This window comes from Leopardus geoffroyi, chromosome D1 (assembly GCF_018350155.1).
Source record: "Leopardus geoffroyi isolate Oge1 chromosome D1, O.geoffroyi_Oge1_pat1.0, whole genome shotgun sequence".
Lineage (NCBI taxonomy): Eukaryota > Metazoa > Chordata > Mammalia > Carnivora > Felidae > Leopardus > Leopardus geoffroyi.
The window spans coordinates 6,924,427-6,940,987 of NC_059329.1; the positions used below are offsets into that span (position 1 = coordinate 6,924,427).

General features: G+C 47.9%; 1 protein-coding gene across 7 annotated transcripts in view; it reads right to left on the reverse strand.

Annotated features, from left to right (window-relative positions):
• The window catches only part of EXPH5 (exophilin 5), an 86,604-nt gene that overhangs the window by 19,456 nt on the left and 50,587 nt on the right, over window positions 1–16,561 (reverse strand). For 4 of the 7 annotated variants that reach the window (XM_045482710.1, XM_045482709.1, XM_045482711.1 and 1 more), the window contains 2 exons: window positions 13,079–13,239; window positions 10,567–10,729 (listed from right to left, as the gene is read on the reverse strand). In XM_045482710.1, the coding sequence (XP_045338666.1) occupies window positions 10,567–10,729; window positions 13,079–13,239 (324 nt within the window). Of the gene's footprint in view, window positions 1–4,360; window positions 5,081–9,107; window positions 9,907–10,566; window positions 10,730–13,078; window positions 13,240–16,561 lie in introns of those variants that run through there. The other 3 variants (XM_045482713.1, XM_045482715.1, XM_045482714.1) reach the window with 3 other exon arrangements.

Here is a 16,561-nt window from a genome sequence, read left to right on the forward strand (position 1 = left end):
TATGTTGCTTCCCTCAAATTCAGTAGGTAAAAAATTTACAAGACATGGGTCCCAAACTGAGATCGATTTTAATCGTTTAGATCCATAATCCTGTGCCAAGCAGCGCTCTGCCTGAATTACAGCTCAAGATTTAATACACGGCAATGATTCACTGCTCTGTACAAGATGAGGTCCTGTCCTCCCCCAAGAGAACAGCAAAGGGAATCAAGAATTAAACAAACACACTGGGACTTCAGGTCAGATCAGTCAAAACTGGCAAGATGCAGTTTTCTTTTATCTGAACTCCTAGCTGCTTCGTGGTTCCCCAGAGTTGGGCATAAAATCTGGGAGGCCAAACAATGTTTATATGTTAAAGATATCCAAATCAAACAATAGGAAAGAGTAGATACACAAAGAGCAGAAATACAGTTGAACTGGTATGAAAGGTGGAAAACAGCAGGAGGAAGGGCCCAGAGATGGGAAGGAGCCAGGCCGCTTGGGAACCGGAAAGTAATTCAATCTGCCGGAGCCAAGAGAACATACCAGATTGTGAAGACTCTTTCCAGAGCCCTGGGGGCCGCAGTGCCCACAGAGCACCCACGCAGCTCACCAGCCGGGGCAGGGATATTGTCCCCAAGGAGGGCAGGAGGGAGGATGATGTGACCCATAGGATAGCAGGAGCATGACTGGGATGGAGAGCCACCGAGGGTGAGGGCGAGCTGTGCGCGGGGTGGGGGGTGGGGAGGGGATGTGCGCCCTCTCCCCCACCCCTCCCCTAATGGTGTGCAAGGCCGAGTGTGGGTGACCTTGTGGATTTGCTGGCCGGGCACAGGACTCAAGTGGCTTGGAGGCACAGAGTCTCTGCACCCACTCCCAGACCCTCCTAAAGGTGAATTCATGTTTCTGATGTGAACAGCTCTCACTGGCAGAGCGAATAAAAGCAGCAGTGGGGGGCACCTGGGTGGCTCAGTCGGAGGGGCGCCGACTTTGGCTCAGGTCATGATCTCACGGTCCATGAGTTCGAGCCCCGCGTCGGGCTCTGTGCTGACAGCTCGGAGCCTGGAGCCCGCTTCGGATTCTGTGTCTCCCTCTCTCTCTCCCCTCCCCCATTCATGCTCTGTCTCTCTCTCTGTCTCAAAAAAATAAGTAAACGTTAAAAAAAAATTTTTTTTTTAAATAAAAAATGAAAGCAGCAGTGGGGTCACTGGAAGCAAGGCTGGTAAGAGTCCACGGACCCGGCGACTTCATGGGACACATGGCTACCTCATCTTCTGCATTTGCTTGCAAGCCCTCCTGATGCCCTATCTTCGTTTATTTATTTTTGGGACAGAGAGAGACAGAGCATGAACGGGGGAGGGGCAGAGAGAGAGGGAGACACAGAATCGGAAACAGGCTCCAGGCTCTGAGCCATCAGCCCAGAGCCCGACGCGGGGCTCGAACTCACGGACCGTGAGATCGTGACCTGGCTGAAGTCGGACGCTTAACCGACTGCGCCACCCAGGCGCCCCCTGATGCCCTATCTTCAAGATCTCTCACATCCAACCCCACGTCTCTAGCTCACTCACTCTGCCAACGAAACTTCTGTCATTTCTCTCCTGGACTCTTCTCTATCCTTCAGACTACCCACAGAGATCTGTCTAAAACGCAAATGTGATCATATCAATCCCCTGCTTAACATCTTATAAGGTGTTATCCAAAATCTTCACTTGACACAAGACTCTTTTATCTGATGAGCCTCCTAGACCACCCCTCACCTTTCAAGCCTTATTGCCCTGCACTCCAGTCATCTGTAGGTACCTATATGCTAGGCTTACCAAATTTATTTCACTTCCATAAAATCTTCTCTTGTCTCTATACCTTTGCAGATACCATTCAAAAATTCTCACTCAGTAGATTAGAGTGTGGCTCAAGAATATTATTTTTAAAGGGGCACCTGGGTGTCTTAGCCAGTTGGTTAAGCATCCAAGTCTTGATTTCGGCTTAGGTCATGATCCCAGGGTCATGAGATCGAGCCTCACACGTTGGGCTCTGCGCCGAGCGTGGAGCCTGCTTGGGATTCTTTCTCTGTTCCTCTCCCTCTGCCCCTCTCCTGCCCGCTCTCTCTCTCTCTCTCTCCCTCTCAAAAACAAACAAGGAAGGGGCACCTGGGTGGCTCAGTCGGTTAAGCGTCCGACTTCAGCTCAGGTCACGATCTAGCGGTCCGTGAGTTCGAGCCCCGCGTTGGGCTCTGGGCTGATCGCTCGGAGCCTGGAGCCTGGAGCCTACTTCTGATTCTGTCTCCCTCTCTCTCTGCCCCTCCCCATTCATGCTCTGTCTCTCTCTGTCTCAAAAATAAATAAAAAAAGTTAAAAAAAATTAAAAAACAAACAAACAAGGAATATTCTTTTTAAAAACGAGAACCCCAGGTGACTTCCTCCAAATACTGATGGAACACGTTCTAAGCATTGGCCATGGAAGAGCTCCATCTGGATGACCATGGGCAAGTCAGACCCTCGTGTCCAAAATGGACTTCATGTCCTCCTGCATGACCACTCCTTCCCATCCAATCAACCAACAGATCCTGTTGATTCAAACTCAGAAATCCCTTTCAAAACCAACCATAGCTCTACATCCCCCCATTTGTACCCCACGCAAGACATTTATCATCTGCTTTGTTTCTGCACTAGTCCTTTTCTTGTCCCTCTCCCTCCAAGTTTTGTTCCAATCCAGTCCATTCTCCATACTTCAGCCAGAGTGATCAGGACAAAGAGCATCACGCTACTTCCCTGTTGAACATTTGACATGATTTTTATTTGCTCCCAGGTGAAAGTTCAAATTCTTCTCTGCATTCGTAAGGCCCTATACCATCTAGTCCCCACACACTTCCCAGCCTCGTCTCTCACCTTTGCATATCCCTCTGCCATGAGGAATCAGCATACCTCTGAGCATGTGCACAGGGTTTGCCTGAAACATTTTTCTACCACCTGTTTGCCCGGATAACTCTTGTCCTTGAACACTTTCCCTGGAAGAGCTTTCCAGGCTCAAGACAATCTAACAAACACTGCATACGTGCTCCCAGAGCATGTGGAACTGCCCCCCATCTTAGCACTATTATGTTTCTCGATTTCCTTTTTTGTTGTCCTCACCAGACCAAAACCGGGGAAACCAAGGGCTGTAAGCTTTGCTCCTCAGAGCCATGAGCGGTATTCCTTGAGCCCTCTTCGTTGAAGAAATCAGCAAATGTGTTCATTTTTATCGTCGTATCTGCCCCTCCTCTTATATTTCTTCCCCACCAACCGACAGCTCCCTAAGTCAGAGAGGAGAGTTCATCTCCATTCTTCCTTCATCTTCACCCGACACATCCAATTACCAGGTTCTCATGATTCCACAATCTAAATCCGTGCACGAATCTGTCTGCCTTTTGCTCTCCTCTGGCCTGCCTCCTTAGTTCAGGCTGCCACTCTCTCAGCGCTACCTTACCCGGTCTGACTCGAGCTTTGTCCCCTCGAGTCTGTTCTTGGGGCCTCACCTGGGTCACTTTCCCAGCCTTGGCTCTACTGGTATTTCTTTGGGGATACTTAGCAACATTTCTGACCCCTACCTACGAGACACCCTAAGTTCTCACCCTTCAGTTGCGAAAAGTAGAATGGCTTCGGACATTGCCAAATGTCTTTTGCGGGGCAAAATTGCCCCTGACTGAGAAGTGCTGAGTTGAAGTGATCTTTCTAAAGTGACGATCTGATTATGTCATTCCTCTGTTTAACAGCTATCAATGGGTAAAATATACATGTGTACCTGCACACCTGCATGGAATACACCAAAATATTTTAGTGTTTGTCCAGGTCAGTAGGTCGTGGGTGACTTTATATATATGAAATATATATATACATATATATGAAAAATGCCATTACTAGCAAAAGTGATTAACGGCTTCCCACTGTCTACAGGATCAAGTCCAAGCTTCTTAGCCCTCCACATCCTTAGCACTGCTGGGCCCTGTGTTCTGGCCTCTAGCGGCCTCTCACTCCACCTCTCACGGGTCTTACCTTATACCAGGGCACCGAACCTCAACCACCTACATGAGTTTCTACTTTGTCCAGTCTCTACACCTTGGCTGTGTCAGTCTTTCTGCCCAGTGCAACCTCCCGACTCTTAATTACCTAGCTCAGTCCTCTATGTCTGTTCACAATTGGCTCTCCTCTTGCAGGAAGGCTTCTGGTCCTCCAGTCTGAGTTAAGCGCTTCTCCTACACGATCTCACGGCAGGAATACCATGCACCTTCCCTAGCACTCACCACATTGCACCGTCATCTCTGGTGACTCGGCTGCCACCCAGGCTGCAGTTAGGCTGGACGGTATCCCCGTGGGAACTCCACAGGGCATCCCTTTCTCAAGATACTTACAGTCATTTTCCAGAAAACGGCCGTGGGAAAGACATGAGCCCACGATGTCCCACCACGTCCCAGAGTTCTGTGCCACACCTCACACCCAACCACATGCAGGATTCTGGCGTCCCCTCCTAGCCTTAAGTTCTCCGGGCAGGGACTTTGCCTTAGTTTCACAATTTTATCTCCAGCACTAACCACGGTTCGTGATCCAGAGTAAGACTTTGATAAAAGCCCCATAAAAAAACAGAAGAGAAACCATCACCTGGGCAAGCAATACCCTTGCCAGGAGTTCCGACAGCCCTTACTACCACAGCGGAATAGGAGCTCTACCGCTGTGGTTTCCAAACCCGACTGAGCATCCAAATATCCTGGAGAATCTAAAATAAGTAAATAAATAAAGCTCCCTGTGCCCCATGTCAGCCCTTCCAAATCAGGATTTCAGATTTGGGGATCTGAGGATCTGTCATTATTTTTAAATTGTTGATGAGATTATAATAATGATCAGCTGAATCACCTGAACCGCGGGCCACCCAGGCTGAAACCCAAAACCACTCCCCTTGTCCTGCCTCTTGTCAACAGAACGCTGCCGTCTACCTGTGGAGACCACACCTGGCTCCACCGAAGGAGCATTTCCCAAGAAGGATCTTGGTCCCTCTGACTACTCCTTGCCATCGAGGTGTTGAGATTTTTGTATCTTCAAACTCAGGCATCTGTAGTGAGTAAGAGGCTCAATAAATAAATAAATGAATGAATAAAACAACCAGAACCCAGGGGGAAAAAATACCATCTGCCTTTTCTTCTTTGCACATTTTAATTTTTTAAATGTTTTTATTTATTTTTGAGAGAGACAGAGCATGAGTGGGGGAGGGGCAGAGAGAGAGAGGGAGACAGAATCCGAAGCAGGCTCCAGACTCTGAGCTGTCGGCACAGAGCCCGATGTGGGGCTCAAACTCACGAGCCATGAGGTCATGACCTGAGCCGATGTCGGATGCTTACCTGAGTCCTCTAGGCGCCCCTCGTCTGCCTTTTCAACTTTCCAGAATAGTATCTGAATGTCTTGCTTATGTAATGCGAGGTTGCAGCCGGAGCGCCTAAACTGGGTACACCCTGTGCATCAGGCAAATTTGGGCATGTCTGAGGAGGAGCGAGGTGTATTCACCAAAGCTGCTTGCATCTCAAGGGGAAAAAAGAACCTTCCCGAAGTCACAGGGTAAAGGGCAGGCGCTCACAGCCGGAGAGCAGCTGCCACTTTCCAATCTCCACTGCGCACGGGTACTTACATGCGCGAGGCATGGTGACAGTCCTCAAAGGAAAGAGGCGATCTTAAATTTATTTTTTCAATTTTTTAAAGTTTATTTATTTATTTTGAGAGGGAGAGTGTGGGGGAGAAGCAGAGAGAGAGAGGAGGCAGAGAGTGAGAGAGAGAGAGAGAGAGAGAGAGAGAGAGAGGAGAGAACCCCAAGCAGGCTCCAAGCTCTCAGCACAGAGCCTGAGTGGAGCTCATGACCTGAGCCGAAGTCGCGTGATTAACCGACTGAGCCACCCAGGTGCCCCTCTTAAATTTAACTGTACAAGCTACTCAGGAGACTTATGAACTAGTTCCCTTGCATTTTCACGTTGCCTGAGTTCTGGGACACCACCAAATAAGGAGTAAGGGGGGAAATCCACATCCCTAAAATTGCCACAACGAACCACAGTTTTGAGAATGAAGGTGGCCCCCTTGTAGAAACCACTTTGCTGTGGATTATGTGGTACCACCAGACACAGAGTGGCAGGCCCAGCATGCATTCATGGTGGGGAGGGCATCACTGGAATAACAGGGGTCTGGGATAAGAAACGAACAACCGTAGATGCTCTTTGGCAGCCAGGAAGATTGCATTTGTAAGCTCATGATTGGCAGCCAGGAAGATTGCATTTGTAAGCTCATGACGTATGCTACTGGGTACTTGCCGAACTACGTAGAAGGAAGTTTTGAGGCTCTAGGTTACTGAAATTTCATGCTGGGGCTCTGAGCACTATGTCACAGGCACTAAATGCCCTATGACAAGACGGGAGGAAACACAACGCCCAGGGAAATGTTGGGGGAAAGATACATGCAATATACATGCATATGTCTCTCGAAACTGTCGGCTAGCAATAAATAAATCAAAACATGAATGGAAAATATTTGTCCTTTTTCCTAGCAGTGGGGAGGAGTCACAGAGGATATAGTTCAATCATTTACAAGCAGGATTCAAATAACAATGGGATAGGAGTGCCTGGGTGGCCTCGTCGGTTAAGCATCCGACTCTTGATTTCAGCTTAGGTCATGATCTCACAGTTTGTGGGTTCGAGCCCCGCATCGGGCTCTGACAGCATGGAGCCTGCTTGGGATTCTCTCTCTCCCTCTCTCTCTGCCCTCCCCCCACCTGTGCTTTCTCTCCATCTCAAAATAAATACACTTAAAAAAATAATAATGGGATAATTTAGGAAACGCATATATCTGAGAGAAGAAACTAGTCATATCTGAAGCAGAAATGGCAAAACTTTTGGCCTTTTTGTTAATCCATTAACTCACTATGTTCCCATGGCTTTTTACCACTGGTATTAGAACATTAAAGCTTCAATATATCATATACTCCTACTGGCTGGGCCTTTCTTTTTAAGTTTATTTATTTATTTTTGAGCGACACAGAGACAGTGTGAGTGGGGAGGGGCAGAGAGGGAGAGAGAGAGAGAGGGAATTCCAAGAAGGCCTTGCACTGTCAGCACAGAGCCCGATGCAAGCCTTGAACTCACAAACCGTGAGATCATGACTTGAGCCGAAACGAAGAGTCACACGTTCAACTGACTGAGCCACCCAGGCACCCCTGGCTGGGCCTTTCTAAAGTGAGTACCTGGGGTGCCTGGGTGGCTCTGTAGGTTAAGCGTCCGACTTCGTCTCAGGCCATGATCTCACAGCCCGTGAGTTCGAGCCCCACATCGGGCTCTGTGCTGACAGCTCAGAGCCTGGAGCCTGCTTCGGATTCTGTGTCTCCCTCTCTCTCTGACCCTCCCCCGCTCTCGCTCTGTCTCCATCTCTCTTAAAAATAAATAAAGTTAAAAAAAAAAAAAAACTTTTAAAGTGAGCACCTGATGAAATGACCAAATCCATTTTCTTCTGGGGAGAGTTATCCATTATCCGGCAGCATTTCTCAGTTAAACCACAGCTTAAAAGATGAAAAGTACTTTCTCTGATACTCAAGTCTTTCAGGGCTGAACAGAAGGCTGTATTTTGCCCAGAGGGCTTGTTTCCCTTTCTGTGATTTGCAAAAGATCCTCTAAACTGCTTTGCTGACTTGTTCTCCGGAGCACCCAGTGCGACAACGTTGAGCCTTGATGGCTTAGGCAAGTAGAAACCTGAATCCTACTTGGCACAGGATGACTATGCTTTCCGGAGCCCTTTGCCAGTCCCTCCTGGTGCAGTAATAGGCGAGGAGGGGCTCTTAAATCATGCATTTAGAAGGCTGATTTTGTATTTCAAAAGATCAGAACTGCCAAAGAAAGTCAAGTTCTACTTCAAAGGAAAGAGTGTCTGGAAGAGGACAGCACATGATGTATATTCCTACCTTAAACCACCTCCTGGCCACACACACACACTCAGAACTTATATCCAAATATTTACGTCATGCACATATTTAAAAATGAAAAGGACGTATTTCTACAGCTTACCTACTGAAACTTAAGAGCAAAAAATAGTGCCTTCATGATATTCTGTCCCCGCACATTCCATTTCCACTTTGCAACTAAAAATGTATTTAGAGAAGACACATTTGGAAAACTGCCGAACATCCACATATATACTTGAAAGATAAAATCTGTTTCACATCTGCATGCTTATTTTTATGTTTCAGTGCGCCCAGTTGTAAAAAAGCTACAAGTCATTTTGGTCTACGAGAAGGAAGGTTGCTAAATAAAAGTTTCCTTTTTTTTTTTTTTTTTTTTTTTCCAATTTGGTCTATAACCAAAAAAACATGGGGCTGCCTGGGTGGCTCAGATGGTTAAGCATCGGACTTCGGCTCAGGTCACGATCTCACAGTTCGTGGGTTCGAGCCCCCTGTCGTGCTCCCTGGTGTCAGCCCAGAGCCTGGAGCCTGCTTTGCATCCTCTGTCCCCTCTCTCTCAGCCCCTCGCCCCCCGCCCTTCTCAAAAATAAATGAACATTAAAAAAAAAAACAAGCACGGGGGCGCCTGGGTGGCTCAGTCGGTCGGGCGTCCGACTTCAGCTCAGGTCACGATCTTGTGGTTTGTGAGTTCGAGCCCCACTTCGGGCTCTGTGCTGATAGCTCACAGCCTGGATGCTGCTTCGGTTTCTGGGTCCCCCCCTGTCTCTGCCCCTCCCCTGCTAGTGCTCTTTCTCTCTCTCTCTCAAAATGTAATATACATTAAAACACACACACACACACACACACACACAGGATACCCAGATGGAGAATCTAGATTTTCTGTCTCCTCGGACCCACTTGTGCAGTGGCTTGCAACATGAGCTTGGAAATAACTTGCCCACAGAGTGAACAGGTTCCTCAACTTTTCCTGGTTTCCCGATGGGAGACGGCCGAGCTATCTAAAACTCTGCCTTACAGAAAATCACCGAAAACACAAATTACATCACAAGTTCCAGCTACACCACGTGCCAGGAGTATTTCTCTTCTCCGTATAAAACGCCTGTCCTTTAAAGGACACACTCGTGGGCTTTAAACCCCCAGGCGAGGGCAAACACTCTCACGAACAAAAAGCCACTTACCTGTTTGAAGAGCACTTCCTGACAAGCGGCTCTGGTGGGGGGCACCGGCACCGAAACCTAAGCCCTCCACTATTTTGGCAAAGACAAGAGCAGGCTCAGGTGGGAGCTGGGCGCGAAACACCGTTCGTCCACCCGGGAGGGGAGAGGGGAGCTCAGGGTTCTGTTCTGCAGGCCGGGCAGCCTCTCCCCACGCCCACCAGCGGCGGGCCATGGGCTGTTGTGCAGCGAGGGTGTCCTCGGGCACCTCCTATCCAGCGCAGCAACGCCCCCTTCCTAATCGGTGGACACATCACATGTGAGGCCGACACCTTAAGAGGGCGGGAAGCTTCTCGACCAGGAAGACAGGCCGAAAACATTTAGCAGTCAGCTCAACGGCACGTAAGCAAAGCTTGGCTTGTTTTTCACAAAACGATCTAACGACCCATGAGTCAAGACGAACTGATTTACACGGGTTCACACTGCGAACGATCCGGAACTGTGCCTCCACTCTCCCCAAAACCTCCCTTCCTGCACCTGAAGCTGAAATTCTGGGTAACCACATCAGAGAAGCTGTCCTGAAACCTGCCAGTCACAGGAACACATTTGTTCCCTCGGTTTAAAAAATACAATTTTCCTCTATTCCCTGTTCTCATCTTATTTACTTTCACCTCAATCTTTACACGTCATCTCTCCTTGTGACCACAGATACCTATATCCCCAAGGAAACAGTAGTTTTGATTTAAAAATATCTTCCCGACCAGGCTGGGTACACACCAGCCTCTAGAAGCAGTGGGGGAAACTGTCAATGATTCTTCCCAACAATTTTTTTTTTAATGTTTTTATTTATTTTTGAGACAGAGCATGAGCAGGGGAGGGGCAGAGAGAGAGGGAGACACAGAATCTGAAGCAGGCACCAGGCTCTAAGCTGTCGGCACAGAGCCCAACGCGGGGCTCGAACCCATGGACCGCGAGATCATGACCTGAGCTGAAGTCGGATTTCTTTTTTCATGTTTTTATGTTTATTTATTCTTGAGAAGAGAGAGAGAGAGAGAGAGAGTAGGGGAGGAGCAGAGAGAGACAGAGACACAGAATCCAAAGCAGGCTCCAGGCTCCGCACGGTCAGCACACAGCCCAACGCAGGGCTTGAATTCACGAACCATGAAATCATGACCCGAGCCACAGTCAGACGCTTAACCGACTCAGCCACCCAGGCACCCCATTTCTTCCCAACATTTAACCCTTCATCCACCCAGGGCACTACCTGCGACGTGTGCAATTGGTTAGGAGTTGGATTCCCAAAGGGCCAAGTTTCGTGGTTTCATAAGGACTTTGTCCCTATGAGAGCTAAGTCTGGTCTCCTTTGTTCCTATCTGAATTTAAAGCCTGAGAGCAAACATTAAACATTCTGCACACAAAACAGGCCACTGGCCTCTGGCATCAGATAACTAGTGAGCCGTCACATGATCTGAATTTCACTCACCCTTTCTGTGCCGGTGACAGAAGCTTTGAAGTCTCCCTTCTGGATTTTCTGAATGAGAACAGGGAAGAAAATGACGATCTGAAGCCCAGCCGGGAAGAAACAGACATGGGGTTTCTTGGATGAGGTGTAGTTTTAGATCTTGACGTCTGTAATTCCGCACGATCTAGACGTACATTGGAGAAAGGTGGCATCACTCAGTATTTCCGGGTGAATGTATCTCCGAGAACTAAGACTTTGATCTTGCTTCCCACCTCCCTTTGCAGACTGAAAACGCAGCAGGCATTCCCCCATGGAGACCCGAGGAATCAGGGGAGCTCTGTGCCCCTGACGGTTCTGCGGAACAGAGAAAATGCTCGGAAAGGGCAGGGAGGCTTTCGATACGCACCGTGGATGACAGTTCCGCGGGACATCCCTCCCTGTAAACCAGCTGTGCCAATCCGTCCGAGGCCCAAGGTGGGGTGTCAGGGACCTCATTCAACTTTCAAGTGGCTTTTAGCTGCCCCGTCCTTCAGACGTTTTTATTTTAGTACTTTAAAACCATAGTGACAGATACTATACATGTAACTTTTTGCAACCAAAGAAAGTCAAGGAAAAGGAGATGAAGCCTTTAAAGTGTTCCTTAGTTCCATCAAAAATCTATCTCTGTGTACGTGTTATTTGCTACAATGTGGTTTCTATGCGCGCGTGCCTATAACGGAAATAGGTCTAACAGGTGTAGAGGTAATGTATAGTTACATATGTGAGTATTAAAAATCCTAAGGCAGGGGCGCCTGGGTGGCGCAGTCGGTTAAGCGTCCGACTTCAGCCAGGTCACGATCTCGCGGTCCGTGAGTTCGAGCCCCGCGTCGGGCTCTGGGCTGATGGCTCAGAGCCTGGAGCCTGTTTCCGATTCTGTGTCTCCCTCTCTCTCTGCCCCTCCCCCGTTCATGCTCTGTCTCTCTCTGTCCCAAAAATAAATAAACGTTGAAAAAAAAAATTAAAAAAAAAATAAATAAAAATCCTAAGGCAGGATCAACGTATACGAAGTCTGTAATACTGTCATACTTTTGGACATGCTGAATTTGTAAACACTAGAGGGATTCCACGGAAGGGGGAAGCAGCCATGGTATACGTTGGGTTAACTTCAAAATCTGAACTGTGAGTCTTTTTAGAGAGGTTTATTTATTATGGGGGCTGTAAAATGTTGTCCATATAAAGTGTGGAAATATTATTACATGTTTCTTGCTGCTACTGTAAGTAACTGACATTAGTCAAAGCAGTCAACGTGACTGTATCAGTGGAAGGTATTTTCAACGCACTCTGTTATTCTCACAATAGTCCTGTGAAAGCAGGTTTTATTATCCTCATCTACCGATTAGAAAAACACAAGTGATGGGTGAAGGTAAGTGACATGTCAATAGTCACATAGTTGCCATGTTCCGGGAAGGCATTTACCTACGGAGCTTAATTTACCAAAGTTCCAGAAAGGTGGCAGTTCTCTTACCACCTTCCCCCTCTCTTCTCCTATCACCCTTTCTCCACCCCCCCCCCCGTCTCCTCGTTCTTCTGCCTCATCATCCCATTCACAGAAGTGCTTACCATGTTCCAGCTCAGCACTTTGTACGTATACAACCGCCCTGTGAGGTAGGTATCATCACACCCATTTAAAGATGAGAAAATTGAGGCTTAGAGAGAATAAGTAACAGAGAGAATGCTAGTAACAGAGAATAAGTAATCCATGTGAACAGTCATGGATTCTGAAAGAATAGAGAATACAGAGAGACAGAGCGGAGATCTGAATCCAAATCTCCTTTGATACCAAGCTGCGTGTTCTTTTGTTTTTCATGTTTATTTATTTTGAGAGGAAGAGAGAGAGGGAGCGCAAGTGGCGGAGGGACAGAGAGAGAGAGAGAGACAGGGAGACAGAGAATCGGAAGCAGGCTCCAGGCTCTGAGCTGTCAGCAGAGAGCCCAACTTGGGGCTCATACCCACAAACCGTGAGCCCAAGTCAGATGTCCAGCCGCCCGAGCCACCCGGGCGCCCCTCCACATGTGTGTTCTTAACCACTATGCTATCTTGCCCTATTCTAAAAACACACCCGTAGGACATTACAGTAGATTCTCAGTTCACTCTTCTTACTGTATGTTACGTTATAAAACTCTTGCACCTTATGATTTTATTTTATTTTATTTATTTATTTTTTTTAATTTTTTTTTTTCAACGTTTATTTTTATTTTTGGGACAGAGAGAGCAGAGCATGAACGGGGGAGGGGCAGAGACAGAGGGAGACACAGAATCGGAAACAGGCTCCAGGCTCTGAGCCATCAGCCCAGAGCCCGACGCGGGGCTCGAACTCACGGACCGCGAGATCGCGACCTGGCTGAAGTCGGACGCTTAACCGACTGCGCCACCCAGGCGCCCCATCCTTATGATTTTAAAATAGCCCAAAACATGGATTGGTTCATTGGAGTCCTTATCTATCATACCAGGCTATAAGACAAAAAAAATGTAGATGTGTGAGTTTCTTCCTCACCATTTTCTGCCATCCCTTTCCTTAGCCTGTATGTGAGTGGTTGTTTCAACATCTGGCTAACGTCTGTTTCATTGCAAAACTTCTTTCTTTGAATTTCTTCAAACCATTCACCAGTCACTCCTTGAAGCCATCTGATATCCCTCTTTGTCTTCGGGAGTTTGCTGAAATGAAACAAAAATACCAATGTGCCCTTTAAATTTCTTCACATCAAGTGCAAACTCATGTGACAGGAGGCTAAACGTGACCTCGTAGAAGAACTGTGTAAACGGAGTCTGGGGGGAAAGCTGCTCTGGTCAGAATTTCCTTTTTACCACGGTGTCCATTTTTGGCTGTGTTTTTCTAAAGACGATGACAATCTAAGTTTTGTGAGTCATTAAAATAATCAAGCTGGTAATGCCAACCTGGGATGAGCAATGATCGATAGTTTAATGAGATGGAAAAACCAGAATATTCTAGTTCTTTTTTTAAAAAATATTTGTAAATGTCTACTTACTTTTGAGAGACAGAGAGATACAGAGCTTGAGCAGGGGAGGAGCAGAGAGGGAGGGAGACACAGAGTCTGAAGCAGGCTCCAGGCTCCAAGCTGTCATCACAGAGCCCAGCACGGGGCTCGAACTCATGAACCGTGAGATCATGACTTGAGCCGAAGTTCGATGCTTAACTGACTGAGCCACCCAGAATATTCTAGTTCTGATTACCCATTCATTCATTCATTCATTCAGTGTTTATTGAGCAATGTCCATGTACCAGTCCCAGTGTGGACAGTGGGGATTCAACACTGAATATAACAGGGTCCTTACTTGCCCATCCAGTGGCCAAAGATAGAGTTAACATGCAGAGAAGAAATGGTTGAATCTAGTTTTAGATAACAAAATTCTCTGGGGCACCTGGGTGGCTCAGTCGGTTGAAGCGTCCGACTTCGGCTCAGGTCATGATCTCACAGTTCGTGGGTTCGAGCCCCGCGTCGGGCTCTGTGCTGACAACTCGGAGCCTGGAGCCTGCTTCCGATTCTGTGTCTCCCTCTCTCTCTGCCCCTCTCCCGCTCACGCTCTGTCTCTCTCACTCTCTCTCTCTGTCTCTCAAAAATAAAGCCATTTAAGAAATTTCTTTAAAAAGTAGCGAAATTCTTTACACCCCAAACCACAAAAGCGCATGGAGGAGCCCACAGGTAATGCCAAATCTGCAAGGGCACTGGGTGAGATGGGAAGGGAAGGTGCCCAGAGCACAAGTGTGTCGGCTCCACGCCAGGCCCCAAATCCCACCATGCCTTCCTTCTCCTCCCTGCCCTCTCGTGCTCAGTCCTCTTTCCAATGAAAATGCTGCTCTGGGGCGCCTGGGTGGCGCAGTCGGTTAAGCGTCCGACTTCAGCCAGGTCACGATCTCTCGGTCCGTGAGTTCGAGCCCCGTGTCGGGCTCTGGGCTGATGGCTCAGAGCCTGGAGCCTGCTTCCGATTCTGTGTCTCCCTCTCTCTCTGCCCCTCCCCCGTTCATGCTCTGTCTCTCTCTGTCCCAAAAATAAATAAACGTTGAAAAAAAAAATTTAAAAAAAGAAAATGCTGCTCTAAGTCCTTAACTGAATCACTGGTGGTGATTTTTTTTTTTTTCCAAAGCAGACGGTTTCGCTCTATTTCGGGAAAACGCTAGAACTGTTTGGAAATGAAAGGTAGTTAATCCAGAGGGCGAGAGAGAGAGCGAGAGCGAGTGTGCGTGCCCTGGACGGAGGCAAACAGCAGCAAGGGGAGACTGGGGCCCATGATGGGACAGGCTGGTGTGGCGCTGCTGAACACGTCGGGCTCGTGGGTGGGGTCCGAGCTTGGGCAGTTCTGCCGTCTGGGGAAGGATGGCATGTGACTCGGCATCACCCGCCCCTTTATGCGAGGTCCTCTGTGGAACACAAGTGCGGGGGAGCTGGTGTCACTAAGTAGACGGGAGCAAGCTGGCCGCAGAGCGGCAAATCTGGGGTTAAAGGTGCTGAACCGAGGTGGCTGCAACCCACGCTCCTGCTTGGGGCTACGATACTGTCGTTTTACAAAATAATCGAGAAGGAAGCCAAAGGCCATCCTGCCCAGACTTGCATTTTGAAAAGCATCAGGCAGCAATGTTGTCACGTCCAGCCCACAACATCCGCTCGGGGCCTCCGTGTGCCAATGCCGTCACTCCCCTGTCCTGCCACGTCCCTTCCGAACAGACTCAGAGACCCCAAGTGACTGTCCCTACCGGGTGCTGGCCGTCTCCAGCTTCTCAATACCTCATGTATCAGCGCCCCACGTTTATTCACCACCTCCGCTTCCTCCCAGTCCTCCCCCATCGCTAGAGCCCAACCTGCAGCACCAGCCCCGACATCGACACACCCACCTCATGTCAGAGGACAGCCACGCTACCTGACTTCGGGATTCTCCCATCAGCATGACTCTATCTCTTGGTTCTTATTAGAGCCTTGATGCAATAGGGACTCTCTTGGAACATAATCACACTTTGCTCAATTTCACCTCAAGCTCTCACTCTACACGTGCACTCACATCCATCGCTGCCTGTTCCTTCTTCAGCTTCTGGCCAATGAAGTCCGCAATCCGTATCTCTGCGGGAATGCTCATACGGTGTGAACTCTACGCTAGGAACTGTGTCTCGAAGAAATAGCCCCCTTCCCTGTACATGAATTTAACTGAACTTTCTGGAGTTTCTGGTTGTTGTTGTTTTTTTTTTTAACGTTGATTTGATTCTGAGAGGGGGGGCGGGCAGAGAGAAAGGGAGAGAGAATCTCCAACACGCTCCGCTGTCAGCGCAGAGCTGGATGCGGGGCTTGAACTCGTGAATGGTGAGATCGTGACCTGAGCGAAGTTGGACGCTCAACCGACTGAGCTATCCAGGCACCCCCTTTATGCAGTTTCTGAAAATAAGTATGCAAAAGCAATGCAGAATCCTGGGGAAATGCACGTGACATAGAATGAAGCAAGAAAAACAAAATGCACGTTCCGTCGACTATGAGCTACGTAAAATGCTGCACCCATGTAGACATAGTGGGGGAAAAAACAAAACATCTGATCTCTTAGTGCAGAATAATTATAGATATCGTTTCTATCTTTAGCTTTTTTTATTATGTGTATTCAGTAAATGTAATATATGAACCTATTCTTTCTTTCTGTCTGAATTTTTATTTATATTGTTGTGTTTTTTTCCATTATAATTTTTCTTGCAGACAGAGGGGAAAAAAATCAGTTGTTTTCACAAACCTAACACAAACACTATTACCCATCTGGTGTGATTTTTCACATGGCTGTGACAAAATGTACTGAATATTCATGTGTGGAAGGCCTCCTATGGTACAATGCAGGGATACGATGCTGAAGAGAGCAGACATGGTTTCTACCCCATGGAACTCTCCATCCAATAAGAGGCACACTTGAGCCCGATAACAACAGAGATGTAAAGTAACAAAGAGTGCTGAGTATGATTTATTCATTCAACACACGTTTGAAACTCTGG